The sequence below is a fragment of the Monodelphis domestica genome, chromosome 1 (assembly GCF_027887165.1).
Source record: "Monodelphis domestica isolate mMonDom1 chromosome 1, mMonDom1.pri, whole genome shotgun sequence".
In the NCBI taxonomy this organism is placed as follows: Eukaryota; Metazoa; Chordata; class Mammalia; order Didelphimorphia; family Didelphidae; genus Monodelphis; species Monodelphis domestica.
The window spans coordinates 307,274,802-307,299,068 of record NC_077227.1 but is presented as its reverse complement, the minus strand read 5'-3'; the positions used below and the strand labels follow the sequence as shown (position 1 = coordinate 307,299,068).

General features: G+C 37.7%; 1 protein-coding gene across 4 annotated transcripts in view; it reads right to left on the bottom strand.

Moving 5' to 3' along the window:
* LOC100014238 (core histone macro-H2A.1) overlaps nucleotides 1-24,267 on the bottom strand; it is a 102,349-nt gene that overhangs the window by 31,940 nt on the left and 46,142 nt on the right. For 2 of the 4 annotated variants that reach the window (XM_001365207.5, XM_001365149.5), the window contains exons 3-5: nucleotides 9,318-9,424; nucleotides 7,591-7,788; nucleotides 158-268 (exon numbers count right to left, since the gene is read on the bottom strand). In XM_001365207.5, coding sequence (XP_001365244.1) covers nucleotides 158-268; nucleotides 7,591-7,788; nucleotides 9,318-9,424 — 416 coding nt within the window. The remainder of the gene's footprint in view (nucleotides 1-157; nucleotides 269-7,590; nucleotides 7,789-9,317; nucleotides 9,425-24,267) is intronic. The other 2 variants (XM_007473361.3, XM_007473362.3) reach the window with 1 other exon arrangement.

Below are 24,267 nucleotides of genomic sequence, written 5' to 3'. Positions count from 1 at the left end.
TATGCATGAATGCATGTGCGTGCGCGTGCGCGCGCGCATGTGTGTGTGTGTGTGTGTGTGTGCGTGTGTGTGTGTGTGTGTGTGTGTGAGAGAGAGAGAGAGAGAATCTTCAGAGTTTGTCCAACAGCTCATTCAATTTTGGAAAGTGCTAACATACCTTTTGGCCGAGGAAGAGGCTTTTGGTGGAGAGGACGGTGAATCCATCAGCAGGAGTGCCCTCTGTTGTGCTATCTGCACTGGCTGCTTTGCTGACTTCTCCCTGCTTCTTCTTGCATAAATAGAGTTGATTAGTTTAAATGTGCAAATGGGAAGGTTCTCATTTAACGGACATTTGTCTGCTGAGGTTGGGATATAGCATTTCACTGCAAAATCAAGAGAACAATGTAAAACATCTAATCATGGGTTTATATTTAGAGCTGAACAGATCTTATGGTTTCTGTAGTTCAACACCCCTCATTTTGCTGAGGAGGAACTGAGGTTAGATACTACACAGGTAAAAAGTAGCAGAGCTGGAATTAGGACCTGGATTTTTTTATTTTAAATTCATATGATTCCCTCTATGATTCTGACATGCTGCTATTGATGCTCCAAGCATGGCTCAAGAACAAGTGCTCCTTCTTCCCTCTATCAGGTACCCTGGGTCTCCAATACACACCCTCATCCCTCCTTCCTCTCATCAAAATCCACTCTTAGGAAAGTATGTGATAAATTCCTTCATTCAAAGGTGTAACTGGCTGGCAGCTTAAACGATACCTCTCCCTAGTATTTGCATTTTCACAAAATCTTGAGCTAAAGGAATGAATCTGGTAGGATTTTAGGAATTAAGAGACTTCATAAAGGTGTTTTTGTTTTGTTTTGTTTTTAGTGTGCTCACAGACCTTCCCGGCAACCCAGAACTAATATACAGTTTGCCTTATTTTATGGCAATGTCTATACTTCAATTTTGAGCCAAAATCCATCATTTGCCCATGATCTCCCTCATCAGTGTCTCACTGAGTAATGTACTCTTTTGTGAATTCTAGTTGGGATGTTTTAACAGTGCTCAGCAAAAACAAGTGAGGTAGGGTTGGGGTCTTTACTCCAACAGAATGGTCCTTGGACCCCTAAATGTCTGAGTCAACAATCTAGATATGAATTATTTACTTGCTCATTTGTTCCTTTAAGGACTCAATTAGCACACAATTCCCTATAACAGGGATAGGTCATGAGGGGTTCAATTGAGTACAGCATCCAAGACAACTGTTTTTAACATGTATCAAGTGAATCTCATGTATCTCATTGAATTTTAATCAAAGAAATAACTTCTCAGGTTATTTTTTGCCTCTTTTACACTCTGTTTAGCACATTTAACTTGGAGTTGAGCAAATCCAGTTGATGGCATTTGAGCCCAGCATGGATGACAGTGAATGTTATTATCAGAAAATAGAACTATAGAATTTAAGGCTGAAAGGGCACTCAAGAGATAAACCGAGGAAATTGAGGCCTAAAGGTTAAAGGATCTTGGAGATCAACTTGCTCAACATCACACAGGTAGTAAGTGTAAACCTAGGATTTAAATTCAGGCGTCCAAACTCCAAATCAATTTTTCTGTCCACATAATGGACAGCACTGTAGTTCTAAAAGAGTAGGTTCCTTTTTGTTCACCATCTTTGCAATCAAGTAGGAAGGGGAGATAGTGGTATGCTGGAAAGGAAACTTTGACCTTCATGTCAAAGAAATGAGTCTGAATTCTGCCATTTACTACTTATGTGACCTTGAACACTGAAGGTCTGTAGGCCTCAGAATAAAGAGGTTGTACTAGATGACCTCTAAGGTTCCTTAGAGCACTGGACCTAGAGTTCAAAATCTGGACTCTGATACTAGCTGTGTGGCCTAAATCAAGTCACATAACCACAATTTGTCTCAGTTTCCTCACCAGCATTATTGAGGATTCAATTTAAATTAAATATATATAAGGAACTGAGCACAGTGCTCAGCACATAGCAGATGCTTAATACTTGTTTTTCTATTTTCTTCCTTCTTTCAACTTGAGTTCTATGATCCTATGAAGAATAAGTGACTTTGAAGCACATTCCAAATTCTGTTTCTACTCCCCAAATGTTTAGCTGGCTTATGGTCCCGATTCACATGCTTAAGAAGCAAAAGTATCCCTATTCTTCATTCTTTCTGTTGAATGGCAAGCAGTGTTTAAGTTAACCTCAGGTGTCATTCATGTGGGAAGTTGACTCCTGAATAAAACTTTACCAAAGTGTAGGCAGCAAAAGTACTGAAACACTGGCAGCTTTTCAAGTCATTTCTTTTTCTTGTCATCTTCAAGTAAACATTAATCACTTAAATATATGGTTGAAATACTTATACCTCCAATAGAATGACTATACTATACAATGCAAATAGCTGGTTTTTTATGCTGAATGAAGGGAAAGATTCTGAATGAAAACCACCTTTGCCCTAATTTCTGGCTAAAAAACCTTTTCACAATACTAGATTATCAATTTCTTAAGAATAATCTGAACATGACTATTCATAGAGGGACTAGATCTATGATTTCACTGGGATAGGGAACTCCTTTCAATGTAGGCAACACCTTTTCTGCAACTTAAAGTACTAGAGAACTGCCTCTACTACTCTGAGGTTAAATGACTTACTGACTGGTCATCTGTAATTATGTTTCAGGAGTAGTACCTGAACCTTGATCTTTCCAACTTGTCCTAGATCTATTTGTGTTAACATACCCATATTCACACACAGACACACCTACACATATGATACACACACACACACACAAATAGAATGGTACTTAAATTCAAAGGCAATTATAAAAATAGAGTATTTGAAACTAACCAAATGGAAATATATTATCTTTATATTTTAACAGATTCAGCTGTTAGACTTGAGTTTTTAAACAAATTTTAATGAAACAATTGAAAAAAAGCATGGTATATATATGTTGGTATTCAAGATTTGATTTTGACACTTGATATGGAGTAATGCCCTTTTCCTTCAAGTGTTTGGGAATGTTAGGAGGCATTCCAAGTATCCTTTGACAAGGTATTTTAGGAACAGGAAGAGTGGAGAAACAGGGCTTTCCACTGATTTCTGGGAGCTAACACCACAATTCACATTAAACAAATGTTTGGAAAATTAGCTGTTCACAGCTCCAATTTCAATTCCCCTCAGGGTTTAACGTTTGCCAAATACTGGTACAGTAAGCAGACAATGTGCTTTATTGTGTAGAAGAAAAACAGACCACCATTACAGACTTCCTGCTTTTGTAATCAAGGAAAAAGTAGAATTTTGGGGTGATCATTTGTATGTGGTTATTAGAAATTCTGAGTTCTAAATATAGCTCCACCAAGAAACATTCCCCATCACCTCTTTTCTCCCCTGCCCCACTCTGCAAAGAAAACATGCCTGGATTTGGAAGGTCTAAAAGTTGAAAAAGGCAGTGGAGAAAATACATAAATAAATAAAATACCTGAAGGTCAAAAGAGAGGGTCTAGGAATGACCAAAGGGTAGATTCTGAAACACAATGAAGAGCCAGAGATTTTATTTAGCTTTTCAGACAGCTCCCTCCAGGACTCAGGATCTAAGAGCGTTCACTCTGGACTAAACATGCAGCAGGGTATAAAGGTATGAATACAAAAAATGAAATTGTTGTGCAGCACTCAGACCAGTTGCTCAACCATAGCCCCCAAAGGTGATAGGATGCTCTTAAGTGAGTGGTCAGAGCTGGGAAATATCTCAAAGAGTGGATCCTTCTCATAAGCTTCAGAATGGATCCACCTGTTGTGTGTGTGTGTGTGTGTGTGTGTGTGTGTGTGTGTGTGTGTTTAATCATTTCAACTGCATATTTGGGAAGGGAAAAAGAAACAGTTCAATCTGCTAATTTTACAGTTTGCAAGAACAAGTATGGAACATTCCATGGAATCCCTGAGTAGCCCTGAACCACCTACAGGACTTCTGAGGGAAGTGGAATTCAAGTCTGGAAATAACTTCTAGTGAGTTATTCAATATTGAGTTTCCCTTTCAAAAGGCTTGGGGCAATTCTCTGGTGGTCTGGGAAAGATTTTTTGAACTGTTTTATGGGAAGTACCTCATTGCCCTGAAAGAAATGAGGTTTGGATGGAAGAAATTTCTCCAAGTTTACTTTGACTCCACTCAGAGACATTAGCAAATTCTATCGGAAATGTAGTCTCTGTAGACAAAAGAGGCAAGCCAATGCAGTGGTTAGCAAGCTAGTCTTAGAGTAAGGAAGAGGCAGACTCTAGTCTTGCCTCTGGCATATATGGAACAGAATGGAAAAGCACTCAAATGCTTCCTAGATGCTGGCACTGGAAATGCAAATAGAATACTTGGTCTTGAGTAGTTCACATTCTAACTGGAAGAGATAACAAACAAAGGAGGATTCATTTTCAGTTCACTGAAGACAGAGGGCAAGGACGTAATTAGAAAAGACAAGTAGTAAAGAAGATGGTCCTGAAGACCTTGGAAAATAATGTCAGGGCAGATGATCCTCTACCAAGATATTGGATTCAAGGAATAGAATGGACTGGGGCTCTGGCACACCTCTAGCAGTCAGGGAGATACACGCTCAAACATACACATACTCACACACACCCCTTTCAGGTTTCTAAACAACTTTCTAAAACTATAAGTTAAAGAAGCATTACTATTCTCCATTTCCAACACAGGACCAATCCCACCTCAATACTACCAACCCCTCTAAAATAATAACAAAATAGGCAAAATGAGGTTATTGGTTGCAAGCTAGCCTTTACAGTAGGGGAAAAAAAGTTCAAGTCCTGCTGTTAACACACTCCGACTGGTCAAGTCACTTAATAAGCTTCTGGGGGCTGCATTTTCCTTATTTGTAAAATGAGACAAGTTGGAGCAAATGACCTCTAGGAACCCTTCCTATTCCAGGCCTATGATCCTACAGTTAAACTGGGAGACAAAGACTAAAGGTTTTATGATACCCCAGGTAAAACCAAGTTGTGCTTATCAGAAAGATCCAGTAGTGATACAATTTTTTTCTAAGAAAAAGTCTTTAACTGATATGCTATAGAAGGGAAGGCAGCTCATTCATTTATTTATAAATGCTTACCTTTTGTCTAAGTAACTGTAAGACAAAAAGAGTATGGACTAGGCAATCAGGGTTAAGTGATTTGCCCAGGATCACACAGCTAGACTTCAAGACTTCCAGACTCTAGGCCTGGTATTCTCTTTATTCATTGTGCCACCTAGCTGCCCTAATAGCAGCTCATTTAACGCTATAATTCCTCTTCTATCATCAACCAGGTTTCCACAGGACCTTATTCTAGATGGAATTAGAAAGCCCTTCCGAATTGGTAGATACTAAAATAGGTTACCAATCTTGGTTCCAGGAAGCAGATGATTCTAGTGGCCCCTCTAATTCTGCCATTCATCTTCTAGGATCCCCTTCAGTTCTGACATTCTGTGAGTTTGTATATATATATGCCTCCATGGTTTAGAAAATTAAAATTTGTCCATTTGGTGAATTTTGAAATGGTGTTAATAGTGTTAGTTTTATATTATTTTTCATACTTACTAGTAGTATAAGGAAGTATATTATAGTTAATAGAGAGCCAGTCTACAAGTTAGGAATATCAAATTTCAAATTCATCTGACACATACTGACTGAGTAATCTTGTATCAGTTATTTATTCTCAGTGTTCTAGGCAACTCTCCAAGACTATAAATTGTAAAGAAGCTCCCAAAATGAATCAAGTTTTATCTGAACTGAAAACTGAAAAAAGTTTTATCACCTGAGAGTTCTTGTACCAATACAATCACAGGTCCAGGCCCTATCCCATAATAGTTCTGCTCATCTACTTAGAGGCAGTGTGCAACATAAGGCAGAGGACCTAATTTCAGGCCCATGTTCTGTTAGTTACTGTGTGACTTTCAGGAAGTCATTTAACTTTTCTGGGTCTCAGTTCCACATTTGTAAAATGAATGGCAGGGTGGATAGATAGGGAGAGGTTAGACCAAATGGCCTTCAAGATCCTTTCCAGCTCTAAATCTATGAAGGGTGAATGATGAGCTTATAAACACAATTCTCTCCTGTCATGTAGAGGTACCAGAAGCAGAATATGGCACATACTGCCAATTGTTTTGTAATAAATTTTGCTTAATTGCTTCCTAATTAGAAGGAATATAAAAAAATAAAAGGTATCTATAAAACACTTAAAAAAAAGATTTACCAAGAGAAATTGAGAGAACAAATTTTTCAAAACAATGGATAGCTGGTGGTCCTAGAGTATTTTTACTGGCCAAAGAAGAGATAGGAGGTAGAATGAATGCTTCTTAAGGTCTCTTTCAGCTCAAGTGTTATTAAAAATACATCTAATGAGGCAAAGAAAAAAGTTTCACCTTTACCCTTGAGGTCTCTTGATTTAAATTGGAAGTCTTGGCCACAATTCACAGATATATAGAAAAACAGGACAAATGTGCTTATAGTCCAGTTTCAACTACACCTCTGGTTTCAGGTCAAAACCAAGCATGTCAATGTTTCATGAGGAATCAGTTTGATCCATTTCCTCATGGAAAAAAGATTGCTACAAGTAGTCTTACAACCAAAGGACAGATTTGTAGAAACTTTCTCATGCTCACATATTGCCCAACTAAGAAAAAATATCACTACAATTAAAAGAAAATGTAATCTCTATATTTTAGAAGATAAAGCAGAAGTTTGTTCATAAAAGCAAAGAATTACCCACCCAACCCAACCCACTCCCCAATAACCATTAGGCTCCTATCTTATCCTCTGAGCAGGACTACATAGTGCTAAATGTCTGGGCAACACTTGTGTTTTTCTCATCAATGCTAGAGTAATAACATTTCAATGAAGAAAACATCTGGGACATTTGGGAATGCTCCCATTTGCTGGAAGATATAAAGTCACCGCAATGAGTTATGACAACTAGGGAAAAGTTATTTTTCAAGGGGCCAACATATTCCTTTGAAAGCAAAATTTTCCCATTGATTAATCAACCAGTATCCTTTCTTCTAAGGTGTATATTTAAATTTTGAGAAATGTAGATTGCTTGAGAGAAAACTCATGATCAGCCATAGTCCTAGGCAGATGTATATATGGGAACATAAGAATGCTCAGTTCAGTTGGCCCATAGGCTATCTGACCCATTTTTCAGTATCTGACAGTAACACAAAGGGACAGGATATGAGGGGGTTTGGCTGTCCTACCTGACACAAACCATGAGGGTTAGAGAGATGATGGGCTTTTTAGAAGACATATACCATTGTATCAGTCACAAATGTGTCCAATTCCTTAAATCCATTTTTACTTCCTACCTCTAACAGCTCTAGGGGGTAACAACTGCCAAATTAGTCACTATACAAAGCAGGACTTCCTTTTATTGCCTAGATTTATTTCATTCAAGATTCAGAAAAGACTCCCTCATCCTACAGGATATACAGAGAGTTTAAGTGCACTATGATGTTGAATCCCTAAGTGCCTTGCACAGGCAATGGGCTTAATAAATGCTAGTTCACTTGAATTGGATTCTAAGCCTGAGGTCTCCTATGGTAGCCTGACAGAAACAGTGTACCTTAGATTTCCTGGGTCCTTTCTTGCCTCCTGCTTTCTTTGACACAGGTTTCTTCTGAGATGGAGATTTGGCCTTTTTGGCTGGAGGTGGGGTAATGATGGCTTCCAGTTTGCCTTTGGATCCTCTCTTCTTTGCTAGCAATTCTGGGTGGATATTTGGTAAAACACCTCCACTGGCGATGGTGACCCCCTTTAACAGCTGTCAGCAAACCAGAGTAGCACATTATAAATCAATATCCCAGGCCTGCTCAATGATAGCTTTTTCATACTGAAGCTAATCATCTAGAATCTGGGAAGGTCAGAACAGGGAACTTAAGGGTCACCCGAAATTGGGATGTAGAAAGGAAAAGGTCCTCTGACTAAGCTGGGGCAAGAAGATAAGTTTTCTGATTTAAAGAAAAAAAAAAAAAGCTTTTTCCCCCAGTGGACCTCTCCATCAAGGAACCTATATCATGTATTCCTAAACTGTGGACAGGAAGTTTTACTACATGACCTTTAAGATTCCTTCCAATTCTGAGATTCTAAGGACTCATTTTCAATAGATGCCACACTTCCCCCCACTGTCATACACAAGGATTCAAGCACTGAAAAAAGAATGAATTTTTCATCCACTTCTTCTGTGTTCTTTGCACTTATATAGTACTTTTCCTCCTTCAAACTGTACATACCTTGTTTCACTCCAGATCAGAGGGGCTGATAAATGATTAATAACCAGCTCTCCAAAAAAAAAAGGTATACATGACACAATTTTAAGATTAATCTTCATTATTAACACTTTCTCCATTATTTTCTTAAGACTAGACAATAAGCAAAACAATAGTCAAACCCTGATTTGTATCACTGGCCAATTTCTGAGGTGTAAATGTTCACATGGAACTCTTAATAGGCTCTCACAAGCAGGTATGTGACACCTGCAAATGCCAATGGTCCAGAGCCTCTCCTCTCCCATTTTGTGTAATCAAGAGAAATTTAAAATTAACATGAGACATGAATTGCCATGTATGGAATACAACTTTTGCCCTTGTGTTTCACTAGGAGAGAGAATTTATAATAACAATGGTTCTATTCCTTCAAGAACCCTATACTGTACTCCTACTTGAATAGTTCATTGTAGAGTGGTGGTGATACTGAGTTCTCTAAGTCTTTGTCAGAGGAGCACAAGCTTTAGTCAGCTAAAAAGAATCTGAGTGAGAGCTACTTGACAAACTGCACATTTCTATTGCCTAAGGACCAGACCAGCTAAGTCCTGAGAGGCTTATTAGCAGGTAGACTGTAGCAGAGGTATAAACTCATGGCTCCTCCCAAATGCTCAGAATCAGCTTAACATGTAACTGGGAAATGTTAAACAAAATAAATAAAAACACAATACAATAAAGCTAATGTTAATTTGTGGTTTTAGAAGTCAAAATGCAGCCCACATCACTACAGGTAAAATGGTTTTTCAACTAAAGCATCTCTTGAAAACAATCATTAAAAAGAATTAGCCCTGGCCAGTAGGCTATGAGGTTCTAGGTAAATGAAAGAGACATCAAAGAGGTGGTCATCCCTGATGCTAACTCCATTCTTCAGGGATTTGGAGGAAGGAGAGGCTGATAAGGTTATTCTAAATCTCTAAAAAATTGGACTATTTGCTAGAACTTTTGATTGAATGAAAGAACTTCCAAAGTGATCAACCACCTGAAATCTACCTAAGACATGTCCATGGCACAGGCTATTTTGTGCTCCTACCTGGTTTAATTCCTCATCATTGGCCACAGCCAAAAGGATGTGTCGAGGAGTGACTCTTCCCTTCTTGTTGTCTCTTGCTGCATTTCCAGCCAGTTCCAAAATTTCTGCTGTGGATGGGGAGAGGGAGAAAAATTTAGCTCTTGGTTAGTATCACAGTTAGTTAGTTAGATCTCTCTGTGTCATATATCATAACTTCCTCTTTTAGATACTGCAACTTAGCCACCAATTATCTAACTCAATGTGGTAATGTGAGAAAATTATCTTCCAGAACCTTGCTATATGAAGCAATACTATGGATAGTGATGCCTCATAGAATGGTACTTCCTCAAGTACCAATTCAATCACTAGTTTCTTCCCCTTTCTAAGTCCCAGTTTTCTTCTCTGTGAAATGAAGGCCTTAAATTAGATGAGGTTGAGGACTCTTGTCTAAGGCAGTAACAAATCCAGGCTCATTTACAGTCAGGAGACATGGGGGTTCACATTTATGACCCTGGTTAAAGCACTTAATCTCCCTATGCTTCAGCTTTCTCATCTGTTCATGGAGGGAATGATAATATTTATAATATTTCAGGTTAATATAATGACTAAATAAGATGCTCATATAAGGCATTTTATAAACACCATAAGTAATTAAAAAATGAAATAATAATAAAAAAGTTATAAGCACCGTAAGTAAACATCAGCTAATTTTATAGTCAACATGATATGATGGAAAGGATACTGGATTGGATGCATGAGATAATAAAGTGTTTTGTAAATATTTAAGTGCTGCCTAAATGTCAGCAATTATTAATGTTATCTCAGATCTAACCCTTACTAGCTGGATAACTCTATGCACACTCCTTCCTTCAGTTTTAGCTTCTTTGTCTATAAAAAAGGAGTGCTGAAGCATGCACTATTTACCTACATCATATAAGGAAAGTATTTTGTAGACCTAAATATGTGACCAAACTGAATTACTAGCAGGATATTATTATTCTAGGACTCTCCATCTGCTAAAATCTGTGACAACCTTCTTGAAGGCCAGAATTACTAATGCCTTCTCACTTCAAAGGACACACTGTTAATGAGATCAGTCAATGATCTGAATACTATGACACAAAGGACATAGAGACTAGACCAGTGAGGCTATAAAGCTTCAGAATAGTTTCCGAAGAAGGATCCATACATGAGTGCAGTTCCCAAAGCACATCATCATCATTAAAATTTACCGTGAACAGTGCACCAAGGTTTGCAAAGCACTATCCATACTGTCCTCATTTACCACTCACAACAATCCTGTGGGGTAAGAACTATAAGTATTATTATTCCCATTTTACAGATGAGAAAACTGAGGCTGAGAGTGATTAAGTGACTTTCGGGGGGAGGGGGGGTTTACCCACCAATATGAGGCAGGGGGTGATATGTGATGCTGAGAGACCCTTCTCTTGCTCACTCTCTATATTTCAGTTAGTGAGCATGAATTGAGTGAACATGTCTGAGAAAATCAAACTCAGAAGTTTTAACATTCTTATCCCAAGAACCTCTAAAGCTTAGACCATTTCTTGTCTTGGATATGAGAGATTTTAAAATGAGAGATACTGATCAGATAAGATATACCCCTGAGCATGAGATTTCTTCTTCTAGCATCAATAGAATCACAGAACATTGGATTTGGAAGGTACCTGAGAGATAATCGATTTTATTCTCCGTATTTCACAACAGATGAGAAACTCAAATCTCCAAATGATAAAAACGACCTGTTCTTGTTCACAAAGGAACTGAGACTTGAAACCAGGTCTCCTTAATTTCACCATCTAGAGCCCTTCTCAAGAATGTTATTACCTACTACTCACCTTTCTAAGCATTGTGTTTTAACGAAATTGCTTTCCTCCCCAATCCTTAAACCCACGTAGAGAACTTTTACACTGAGCTCAAGCCATTACTCAGCAGAAATGCACCCCCCCCCGCCCCCACCACTACGCCGCACCTATCCAAAACTAGCCATTTTTCAAGATTTGGTTTACATAGCTCCTATTTCCTTATTTCTCTCTAGTCCATGGTGATCCTTAATACTTCCAACTTCCTCTAATACCTACTTCTTAGGCTATGTTTTTGGCCTATAATTATGTTATGTCTTGTTTGTGATATCCATTTGTTTAAAAAAAATGTCTTTTTAAAAATGTTTTTGGATTTTTGTGTTTTATTTCCCTAACTAGTTTATGAGCTCCTTAAAGGCAGGGACTCCAATATTTATAACTAATGGCCTTGCTCACCTCAGTGCTCAGCATGGACTCTGATGCCTTGTACACAGAAAGTACTCAATAAAAATCTGTTCATTCAAATGAATTCAACAAATACTTTACTTAGTACCTACTTACTAGATGCAAGTCACTGTGATGCATACTAGAGTTGAAGATGAAAAACAACACAATCTCTGCTTTTGAGAGAATTTAAATTCCATTGGTGAATATAACCCCTGCACAGACTAGCTAGTAAGGTAATCTGAGCAGCAAGAGAGCATTTACAAAACCATTAACTGATCATGTATAATATCACTGACTTAGACACAGAAGGACCTCAGAGGCCGCTAGTTCAACCCACTCATTTTACCACTTAAGAAACAATAGCAGATAGGTTAAGTTGTAACTGAATGGCAAGCACAGCCTTTGTGTGCATAATATAGAACTTAACTGAGACTGAGGTCTTTTGGCCTATATTTTCCAGAGAAATTATTGCATATGATGACAATAAAGGAAATGATCTTTATAAACATATTATTACCATAATGACAACTGTTTATTAAATACATATCTATTGTTTTATAAGTATCTGTTACTTACTGCTTTTTAGAAGTCATATTAGCTATGCTGACTGGCCTTTTCCTGTGTACCTGATTTAAGAGCTGTCTTCAGAGAGACACCATCTACAAGGTAATTGAACCAAATTTATGATCAGTCCTAGGATAACTTAGCTTTTTGAAGAGATTCTCAGTCACGTCAAGGTCTGTCACTAAGTTTATTCTCATTGAACTTAGAAAAGATTAACTGTGTTTACTGGTCCAAGCTAAGTAAAAACTGCATATAATTCTTAATTCTTTAGCTCTCAAAAGCTAATAAGCAGAAAAAGAGAGACAGGCAGGTAGGTAGCCAGACAGACAGAAAGATAGAAGGGAAAGAGAGGATACCAAAGAGACCTAAGGTAACTAAATACAGGAGGGGCTAGAGAGTCTACCCCTCCACCATTGAAATTATTTTTCTACTTGCATTCTACTTTATAAAAGCCACTAGCTTTTTTTTTTTTAAACCCTTACCTTCCATCTTGGAATCAATACTGTGTATTGGTTCCAAGGCAGAAGAGTATTAAGGGTTAGGCAATGGGGGTTAAGTGACTTGCCCAGGGTCACATAGCTGGGAAGTGTCTGAGGCCAGATTTGAACCTAGGATACCTAGTTCCAGATACCTAGGGTGTTTAGGAATAAATGGCAATTTCCTTCCTTCTACAGAGCCATAACTAGGAATCTTCCTAAATGGCTAGAAATATATTTTATTTTTATGTCTTTATTTTATTTTAATAACAAATTTCCACATAAATTTTCCAAAGTTATATGATTCATGTTGTTTCCCTCCACCACCATCCTGGAGTTTACAGCAAATCGATATGGGTTATACATGTATTATTATGCAAAACATATAGAAATATATTCTTAACTATATCTTTGTCACTTGAAGGAGAGTGTAGCAATAAAACTAAAAACAAAACTGAAAAGTGAATGCCCATCAACTGGGCAAGTATTTGTGGTTTATTAATTAAGTAGGATTATACAGGGCCCTAAGAAACAAAAAACATGAATTCAGAGAAACGTAGGAAGATTTTACAAATTAATGCCAAGCAAAGAAAATAGAACCAGAAGGTCAATATGACTGACTATACAATAATGTAAATGATGTACAAGAAGTAGTAAAACTCAGTTCAAAAACTAATATTGAACTCAGAAGTCAGATGATAAAAGACAACTTTTTTCCTTTCAACAGAGGTGGGAAATATGGGTTCAGAATGTTGCATATTCTATAAGATTACCATACATCTTGGTTTTGTTTGACTTTCTTAATTACAAGGAAAAGATTTATTGCATATGTATTTGTCAGGGTGGGGTGGAAGGCTAAAACCAGGAAACTATAATGTAAAAAGCAAAATGTACTACTAATAAAACTTTTTTTGGAAAAAACAAGAAACTTAAGTAAAACCTACCTCATGGGTTTATGGATCAAATGAAATAATTTATGTAAAATGCTTTGCAAACCTTTAAGTGCTATATGTTACCTCATTATTAGTTCCAGCCTTATTTTATGTGATTTCCCTGGATACCACCAAACTGTGCTATTTTCTATACCCTGAACACACTCTGTGCTATATGTAATTCTTTACTCATATGTTTCTCTTTTCCTAAAGTTCTTCCTCCCTTTTATCAGCTGAATTCCTGACTATCCTTTAAAACCCAATTCAAATGTTATTTGTTCTATGAAGGTAGCTATTCTTAATCCCTCTGATTGTTGATAAACTCTTTCCTTGGGTTTCAGAGATGTTCACCCTTTTAATGAGACTATACAATCATTAAGTTCTACTCTAAACTCCATTAGGGCAGAATCAGATCTGATTTAAACTCTGTATTCCTGACATAGAGTACCAAGTATTTGCACAGAAAAATTTGAGATGCTTACTGTATGAATGAATGAATGAATGTTCATTCATCCCATTAAATGAAAGAAATGTTAGGTTACCTGTTTACAGAGATTTGCTTCTGAATCACTAAGAAGTTGTTCACAGTCAAGAGAGCAAGTTTCCCACAAGATGAAGTAGAAGGAATAGTGGATTTTCAGCCCAAGGACCTGGGTTCAAATCTTAGATCTTCCTTTTATTACCTATTGACCTTGGGCAAAGTCATTTAATTTCTTTGTGTCTCACCTTGGATCCTAAATGAACTGTGAATGTTGGGCAGCACAGTATAACAAAACATTGGATTTGAAATCAATTAAAATTCTAGCCTTGATAGACAGACCGATAGACAGATAGATAGATATAGATAAGCTAAATTATGACCTTAGACAAGTCACAAAGTCACTTCCCCTGTATGGACCTCAGTTTTTTCATCTATAAAATTAATAAGTTGTACTAGATCAGAGGTTTTTAATACAGGCCCTATACACTTAAAAAAAATTCCTTTGGATAATTACTTTCTTGGTGATCCTCTGATCTTATGAATATGTATGACCTAAGAAAAAGACCTGCTCCAGGAGAATAAAACAAAAAACCATGATGGAATCCGATATGGGAGTTGTACTTAATAGGCAAGGAATAAAGAACATCACAGAAATAAAATGAGATAAAAATGAAAGTTTGTATCATGATTCCCCTTTTCTGGCAGAGGCAAAAAGCTTTTGAAAGTCTCTTTCAGTATATGGTTACATTAGAGTAGCTGTAAAATGACAGAAGTCAACCAAAAGTGTAAGAGAGATCTACATGTTTTGTGTTCTTGATTTGTCATAGTTCACATTTCTGAACCACCTTAATGGTTACAAATTGCTTTCCTTATAAAAGTCCTATGAGGTGGATAGCCTGAGGATCATCATTGTCATTCCAAAAATGAGGAAATCAAGTTCAAAAATAATAATCTGTCTGGGCCACAAAGCTAATAAATGTCCAAGTCTCCTAATTCCAACCAAGTCTTTTGCATCCACCAATCATTTTAAGTATTTATTTTTGTGTTAAGTAGAGAAAGACATGACTCCATTATCACAAGGTCATTTTAAGTATCTCCCTTTTTGTTAAGTAGAGGATGATGTAACTGCTCCATTTAGCAGGACATAAAGGGCAATAGTTCTGATCACTCAACCAATTTCAGTCTATCAGTAATTATCAGATATGCTGAAACTAAATCAAAGTTTGCTGGCCAGATCAATTTTTACTATATTTCTTTTCCACTCATCAAGCAAAACAGCAATTACACAAACTTACTTGTTTCCATGACAGAGGTGTCTCACTCAGTTCAGGCATAATTTGCCAGACACTGAAACAAAATACCACAATAGCTTTCAAACTGGGGTCAATAAGCAAGAATTAGGCAAATTGCAAGGTGGGTCTCAAGTATTACTAGGATCTGTCAAATGGCCCTGGTTAAGAGATACTTTGTGAAGGTTTTCCTATTGGGTAGTAATCATCTCTCCTCTTTCTCTTTCTTTTCTTGCATCTTTCCTTGATGTGGTTGACTACATAGGTACCTGGAAGATTTGGGTACCAATATGTTCAGGATCTCATCAGCATAGTTAAGTTAGGTGGTAGGTGTGGTAGAGAACTGGAGTCAAGAAGATATGAATAGAAATTCTACTTCAAACACTTTTACTCTGTGACCCCAGGCAAGTCACTTAATCTCTCCCAGCTTCAGTTTTCTGCTCTGTAAAATAAGGGAATTGGACTCAATGGCTTCAAAAATCTTTTCTATCCCCTAATCTGTGATGCTCTGATTCTGCATATGAATAGGCTAACAGGTCATTTCATAGCTAAAAATCTGAACAAAGTAACAGGGATATGTGGGGAAGGAGGAAGGACAGGGGAGCATTTCACCACAGATGATTGATGTATTTGTTCATCATACAAAAAAAAATGTTGCTCTCACAGAAAGCAGGTCTGCTAAATACTGTTCCTTCAGCAGGAAATTCAGTTTGAAGTTATGGTTTTCTAATAGCCGTTTAGAGAAGTTGAGGTATCCTACTTTCTTTCCTGTCTGGTAAACAGCATGAGGGGGTTCCCTGTAAGAGGATGCAAAGAGGGGGAGCTGTGGCTGTTGAAAGTGTTAGAGAAGAAAGGAATTTATAGGGTAAATTAGAGAAGAAAGGTTTGTTTTTTTTTCTCTTCCCTTTTTACCCTGTTACTCTAATGCAAAAAACTAATAGGTTCCAATACTTATAGGGCCAATGTAACCATGACTAGAGAAAGTTGAGCCTAGAATTGAAAAGGACAGGTATGAACAGTTGGATTTTTTTCATTTTCATCTGGATAGGGAAGTGATAAAGGTAAGAAAAGACAGTTCAATGGTTTGAAGAGGGACAACCTGGGATCCAGGGATAATCCTTATTTTCTTGTTTCTGTACTTCCTGCCCAATTACCTTATTGCTGAAACTTCAGCAGCCTCAGTTATCCTACCAAGGAAATACAATGATGTTTACTTAATAGTGATGTTCAAAATTCTGGACAACACAAGTGGATATAGATATTCTAAAAGAAGGAGTAGGAAAGTGATTATCAAAGCAGAAGACTTTGCATGTGGGCTATCCAAATTCTGGTCCACTTTCCCAAAATTGAGGGAAAACCCAAGCTCCTTTCCAAGTTTGTTATGTCCAAGACTTCTTTCTCCCACTGCTTCACAGATATCTTACACTATAAATTCACATGGTTCTAGGTCTTGATGTTGGAGAAAGATTTAGGATGAGAGGACCTAGGCTCAAAAAAGATAATCCTATTCTGCTGATTAGCTGTATGGTCTTGACAAGCAAATCTCTATTCTTCTATAGGCCTGTTTTTAAAAGAGGGCTTATACCTGGGAATTCATTTATTCACCTCTCATTAGCACACATCATCAACAAACACACTTATTCCAGATCTTCCCTTGATTTCTCAAAATCCCAATTCCATTTCCATTCTCTTCCCTTCATTCTTGAAAAATGGCCTTGACTTCTCTTTTACTAAAAAATGGAGGCAATCTAATATAAGCTCCCATACCTACCACATGCACTTTTCTCTTACACATATTTATATCCCCTATACCTATTCCCTAACTACACTACAATTTCAGAATAAGATATGGACTTCTTTCTAACCTAACTCTTACCCTTATGCCCTAGGCTTCATTCTTGACTGCTAAAGGATACTGATCCCATATTTTTCTCCTTTTTTCCAATTTCTTCCACCTTTTTCCAATAGCTTCTTTCTGCCTTGTATAGTAATGAAGAACTTGCCTTAGAATGATAAACACTAGAGTTCAAGTACTACCTCTACTATTTGTTATCATTGTGATTTTGAGCAAGTCCTTAATAGGCCTTAATTTCTCCTTTCAATAACCATTTAGTTATTTAGCTGAGAAAAGCTTGCTAGCCTTGTTATGCACAGAATGATACATTTAGAGCTGAAAGCAGCTTTTGAGACCACTGAGTACAATCTGCTCATTTTACAGATCAGGAAACTGAGGCTGAAAGAAGTTAAGTGACTTGCCCAGTGACACTTCCTGTTCTAACATACTATTTAGTCCTGCCACATAGTGTAACTGAAAAAAAGTACTGTACTAGGTTTGGTATCATAAGTTTTGCATTCTAATTCCAGCTCCACCATTTACTATTGTAATCTTGGGAAAACTTAAATCTTCTCCATCTGTTTGTTAGCTCATACAAAATGAAGCAGTTAGATTAAATAATCTCTTAAATTGTTCCCAAGTTTCATTCTTCTCTTTCCTTTCACCAAAAAAATTGATCACTTGCTCTTTTTCTAACTCCTGATCATCCAAAAAGCAGAGGAAGAACAAAAAATCCAGGACTCCAAAATAAATGGAACCATTGCCATGGGCTATTGTGAACTTTGTCCAGCCAATATTGCTCCCTTCATAGGGAGCTGCATATCATTCTATGATACAATCCAAAATGGAACCCAAAAATCAAACAATACAAAATGGAGTCCAAACAAAGGCAACAAGGATTGTCAGGGTAGTAAACAGGCACACTCCCTATCACTTCTTCCCTTCCACGTGAATTTGAAAATTCCTTTATGTGATATGAGGACTACACAAAGGGAGTACTCGTGGTTATCCTCTGGATGTTTATAACTGTTTACTCAGACACTTTTCTTCTCCAGATGGACAGTTGCTATAGCAACCCCTTCATCAAGGGACACACAAGACACAGTACCCCAAGACACACCTTTTCAAAATCATACTCCACGCCCATCCCCTCCTCCCCCTATATGGATGGCTACACGTTTCACAATGGCAAGGGAAAATGAGCACAAAGACCCCAAACAAAATAAACCCCTAAACATCTGCCATCCTTTCTAAGTTTCTAACACAGTCTTCTTCCACACTCTTTAGGAAAAAAAAGCCCTAAAAATGCTTCCCTGGTAAAAGACAAGGCAGCAAATGGCCTATAACTAAGTGAAAAAAGGAGATGCCAAATGCTGGCAGCCAGAGCATGATACAATAATTCCCTTCTCATTCCTGGAGGGCAGTGTGAAGTCCAAGAGGGAGAAGGGGGAGTGGGGATAAAAAAGCAGTGGGGAGGGGGAAAGAGAGAAAGAGGTAATAAGACAATGGGACAGAAAGGTAGGAGAGAAAGGGAAAAGGGGTGAAGGAAGAAAGGTGAGAGGGAAAGAACAAAAGAGAGAAGGAAAGGGGAAAAAGAAAAGAGGGAGACAAATTACAGAGAAGAGGAAGAGTTAGGAGAAAAGGAGGAGAGCATCAAAATAAAGAGATATGGACAAAGAAGTCAAAGGAAAAGAGAAATACAAAATACAAATAAAAGCAGCAAAGAAGGCTTTGTTTTTCTGCAAATGGGTAAGCCCTTCCTTTTTCAGCTCTAACAAGACACAAGGTCATGGAGACTTTAGGCACCAAGCTGTACACTAAATTATTAACAGCCAAATTCTGCTCCCCAAAATGACTCTACATACCATTTGCATCAACTCTACCAAAACCTTGGTGATTTTCAGCAGGAGGTGCACTGTTTTGCATTAAATCAGAACCAAAACTTGAACTGAGCCCAACTCTTTCAGGGGAAGGTTTTCCTAAGTTAATTTGTTTTGGGGAAGGTTTTGTGCATATCTGAATTTCCTGACTGTAGCTGGATTAAGGGAAAAGAAAATCTCAGGAGCCAAGAATACCCTGGGATTCACAGCTCAAAAGGCAGACTGACAAAATGGATAGTTTGAAAACCACCTCAACTTTTGGATACAGACTGGGAAGGAATTCCTAGGTGTCACAAGTGACTCTTCTTGGTACAAAAGGAATCTGAATTTAAGAACCAAGGAAACCAAGAGGAAAGTAACAGAAGAAAAGACCAAAAAAAAAAAAAAAAAGGACCCCTTATGTGGCTTACAATCAAATTCACTGCTGCCTTTGTTGGGTCATTTCTGATCCACAGACAAAAAAAAAAAAATCCTATTTTAAAAAAAGCATACCATGAGGGGGTAGCTAGTTAGTTCAGAGGATTGAGAATCAGGCCTAGAGACAGGAGGTTCTAGGATCAAATCTGGTCTCAGACACTTCCTAGCTGTGTGACCCTGGGCAAGTCACTTAAACCCTGTTGCTTAGCCCTCACTATTCTTCTGCCTTATTGGTTCTAAGATGGAAAGTAAGGGTTTAAAAAAAAAAAAAAAGCCCACCATGAATTTATCAGAACCTGGAGGGAAGTCTCAGGGGCATAAAAAGGAAGGGCAAGTTTACTAATTACAAAAGTTGCAGCTGAATAGCAAGACAGATTGAAAAGATGAGAAATTCTCTTCCATCTCATCAATTCTTATTTCCAAAACATCTTAGATTTAGCCAGCTCACTTTCTCAGTTTCTCCAGCTTTAAAATCCACATTGGACCAAGCTCACCCACACTTCATGACCTTCCAGCTGCATCATTTGCAGTGACCCCAGGCCTAGGAGACAAGGCATCCTTTTCTCTCCCCAGAGCAGCAATCTTGACAGATTCCTCAACAGTCTAAATGTCCCTCATTGAACATGATATTTTAAAGGCTGTTCTGACAAAATTCCTGTAGCCTTGAATAACAGTGTGATTTGGCAGCCTTTTCAGCCCCTAACCAGCTGTCAGAATGTGAGTACCTTTGACAGGTCTACTTTTCGAGTTCATCCAGAGACCAAAGGCTTAGGTTTGGGTTGGTTTTTTTTAATTTTTTTTTAATTTCTTGAACTAAACCATATCTGTTGTATTGAAGCCTTTTGTCTATCTTCCCTTTAGGGAGATGAAGTCATGGCTTGCAGAATTAGGCACATAACAACTAACAGGTGATGTGTTGAGACCAAGCCAAATTTTTAAATGCAGACCTTCCAATAGGAAAAAGTCAGGGGCCTTTTCAGAGCTGTTTGAAGAGACTCATATAACAAAAGAGAAATTGAAAATAACATCTCAAAATCAAAGAAAAGCAAAGGCTGTTGTAATCCCAAGGAGAAAACAGGCATTTGCTATAAAGCCAACAACATGACACGGTATCTGTTTATTGTATTTCTTCAAGTTAATCAACCTTCCATCAGCAGTTTATTGAGTTCAGAATTGTTTTACACAATTCCGGAAGGTTTTAACCCAATCCACCCCAATCTGAGAAAGACCATAGAGTTTCCTTCTCTCCCGAGTCTTCTCCAATCCCCTCGGACTCTCCCAAATCTTAGTAGTTAAAGTTAAATCTATATGCATTCCTGTACTTGCACCTCATCTGAGACCCCTCCAAACCTGTTGTCATAAGAGCTTATGTATATAAAACATATAAAGGCTTATAAAATTATACAGATATATATATGTATGCATGAAGGTTTATAAAGTTCTACACATATACACAAACATAAAAAACCTCATTTGAATCCTTACAATAACTCCATGAGCATTGTTGTATTATTATTATCATCCCCATTTACCTAGTTGTCAATGCTCAAAGTCATCCAACCCTCAGGACTCTCACACACAATATTCTATTCTCTGGGTTATATCCTGGACTTGGATTTTCACTGCAGGAAGAAATTATTTATTCTGTAGAAGAGCACTGGATATTCAGAGTGCAAGCTCCCCAAAGATAAGGCATTTTTACTCTTGCCTTTGTATTCCTAAAAGGTGCACAGCACATAGCATGTAGTAGACCTGGCATGGGACATTGTACCTCCAAATTATATAAGGGTTTCAGGGAACTGTAAGCAGGAAAATTCCTTTGTTCCCTTACATTCTTGTGACTACTAACCCAAAACATCTGATAACTCCATAAGACCCTGAGAGGATTATCCTTCTTGGATTGTCCTTTAGATTTGAGATGGACATAGAGATACACCTCCAAGCTATGCCTTGATACCATTGGGTTGCATCTAAGTTGTATCTGTCCCCTAAACTCTGAGGGTCACTCCCTACGTCTTCAGGCAAACCTCCCCCACTTGGTGCTTCAGTGCATACGACTCTGAAGTTACATCTTCACTGTTGTAAAAAGTAGAAAGACCAGAATGGATGCCCTCTAGGAGGCAGCTTCCCATCTATGCTGTCCTCCTGTCTGGATTCAACATTACTTCTAAATTAATAAATTTCTCTTTTTATAAGCAAAATTTTGGAGTCTTGCACTCTTGCAAAGGTTATCCTTCCCAAACCCTGAGGGTTCACCTCAAGTTCCCCCACAATAGACCCGTAACAAATGCTAGCCATCTGAATGACTGGACTTGGGAGTCACTCAGAATATTGTCTTCCCTTATTAGAATGCAAGCTCTCTGCAGGGAGAGTTTGTCTTTTTTTAAATTTGGATTTGTATTCTCAAGATGGCAAAGTACCCAGAACAATGCTCGCTCTATCTATCTATCTATCTATCTATCTATCTATCTATCTATCTATCTATCTATCTATCTGATTGGAAAGGCATAGAATAACATGATAATCCCTTTCTGTAAATAAAGTCTCTGAAAACAATGTATGTTCACCTAACTAGTAAAGCTTAGGCATAAAGGTAAGAGAATAGAATACATCAGATGTTAAACATGTAGCATTAGCATACCTGGAATCAAATTAAAATGTAGTTGGAAAATATTTAACAAGATAAATAAAAATACAATAAAATACATAGATAATGTCAGTACATAGCCTCTAGGGATTCTTATATACAATTTAGTGGCCCCCATTTCTATTTTTAATATATACCACTGGACTAGATAACCTCCCCTCATTCTGTCTACCCACAGAACCAAAGAATTCTAAGTAACTGAGTGAATTTGAAAATTTCATATTAAATTTCAAAGACCAAATTGGAGTGTCCCCAATTTACAAATGAGATCCTAGTCACATCAATATTTCTTCATGACAGTTCACTGCTCTTTTATCAGGAAATTATTCTTGTGTTTTGATTCTTTGAAGTGAAATATTAGGGTTTTGTTTTGATTTTTTATACCTAGTCTAAATTCCCCACACTTCAACTGAAACATGTTTTTTTCTTGTTCTATCCTTGGTGGGGTTAATGAGCCCATAACACTGTAATAGACTAATAAGTACTTTAAAAGGTATAAATATGCCAGTATTACTAACAAAGATAATAACTTTTAAGTGAAAAATAGCCAAATTACACACACACACACACACACACACAAATTCCTTTCTTGTATCCTAAAAGTGGAGAATCTCAGAGATAAAAGAGAGCTCAGAGATCATAGAGTCTAGTGGTTCTCAAACTTTTCCACAGCCCAAGAACTAGTTTAAACAAGACTTTGGCAGACTTCTTAATGTAAAATCCTCTAAAATTATTATTTTAATTCACTTAACAAACAACAAAAGGTTCATAAAAAAAAACCACAAGGTGTTGAAGAGTTCCTTACAGCAGTTTGAGAAACACTAATTTACTCCAATGCCCTTATTTTATAAATGAGGAACTATGATCCAGAGAGATTGAGGCTTGGCTAAAATGCAACCCAGGTCCTAATCAGCAGAATCAAAATTCAAACTCAGTTTTGCTGTGACTCTGACTTAAGCATTTCTTCCTCTGTACCACATGTCATACAATGAATGACTAGCAGAGTGGCAATGAGAATTTGTATCTCCTGTCTGCTTATAAGAAACCTTTCTAGGGGGCAGCTGGGTAGCTCAGTGGATTGAGAACTAGGCCTAGAGTCGGGAGGTCCTAGGTTCAAATCTGGCCTCAGCCACTTCCCAGCTGTGTGACCCTGGGCAAGTCACTTGACCCCCATTGCCTAGCCCTTACCACAATACACAGTATTGGCTCCAAGACAGAAGGTATGGGTTAAAAAAAAAACAAACAAAAAAAACCTTTCTTACTTCTCTCATTTACACATTCATTTTGACATAAATCAGTAAAGGCTCTGTAGCAAACATAAGATGTAACCACAAGAATGCCCCCAAATGCACTCTACTGAAAGTTTACAAAGGTTGGCAGACCTGATTTTCCAGCACACATATGTATATGCTATATATATGTATACATACGAGAAAGAGCAAGAAAGACAGAGAGAGAGGGAGAGAGAAAGAGACATAGAGATACAGAGAGACTTTCACTGTGGGAGAAGGAAGGAGAGCAAGAGACAAACTGATGTTTCCTCCCCCTGATAGTTTACACTTTGCTGTTACACTTAACAGTTTTCATATGTTTGAAAAAATGCACTTGAACCTGATTAACCTAAGTGCTGCCAGACATGACTTGATTGAACGCAGAGTGTATGTCTTGGCCCAGCAGGCTCGTTATTCCTTAGCACTGGGGTCTTGGTTTTTAGTCCCTGACCTTCTTCTGCATTTGCCAAGTTTGCATTTGTGAAGAGAGAGTAAGAGCTGACAGGTGTCAGCTGCCAATCATTGGCTAGTGCCCACCCTACATTTGCTGAGGCAGCAAATGCCAGCACCATTAGTAAAGAAAAGGAATGGAGGAGGTGACTTCATCATCACCAGCTGGTTTGAGGAAAGAATCTTTGAGCTCTGGTCATTTGGGAGGTCTCTGTTGTCCCTAAGAATCACTTTTTTCTTTCAAAGGCTCTAAACTCATTTGAAAGGAAGTGGTTAATTTGTATATTTGTCTAAAAATACCAAGTTACAATATTTTGCCATTAATTCATCTCAGAAGGGAGAGGCAGGTATAATACAAAGATCTACTAAAAACTGATACCAATCAGGGATAATTCATAAAATGTCACTGAAAAAGAAGCAGCCCTTCTCATTACAACTTCACAAGTTCTAAGAGACAGAGATC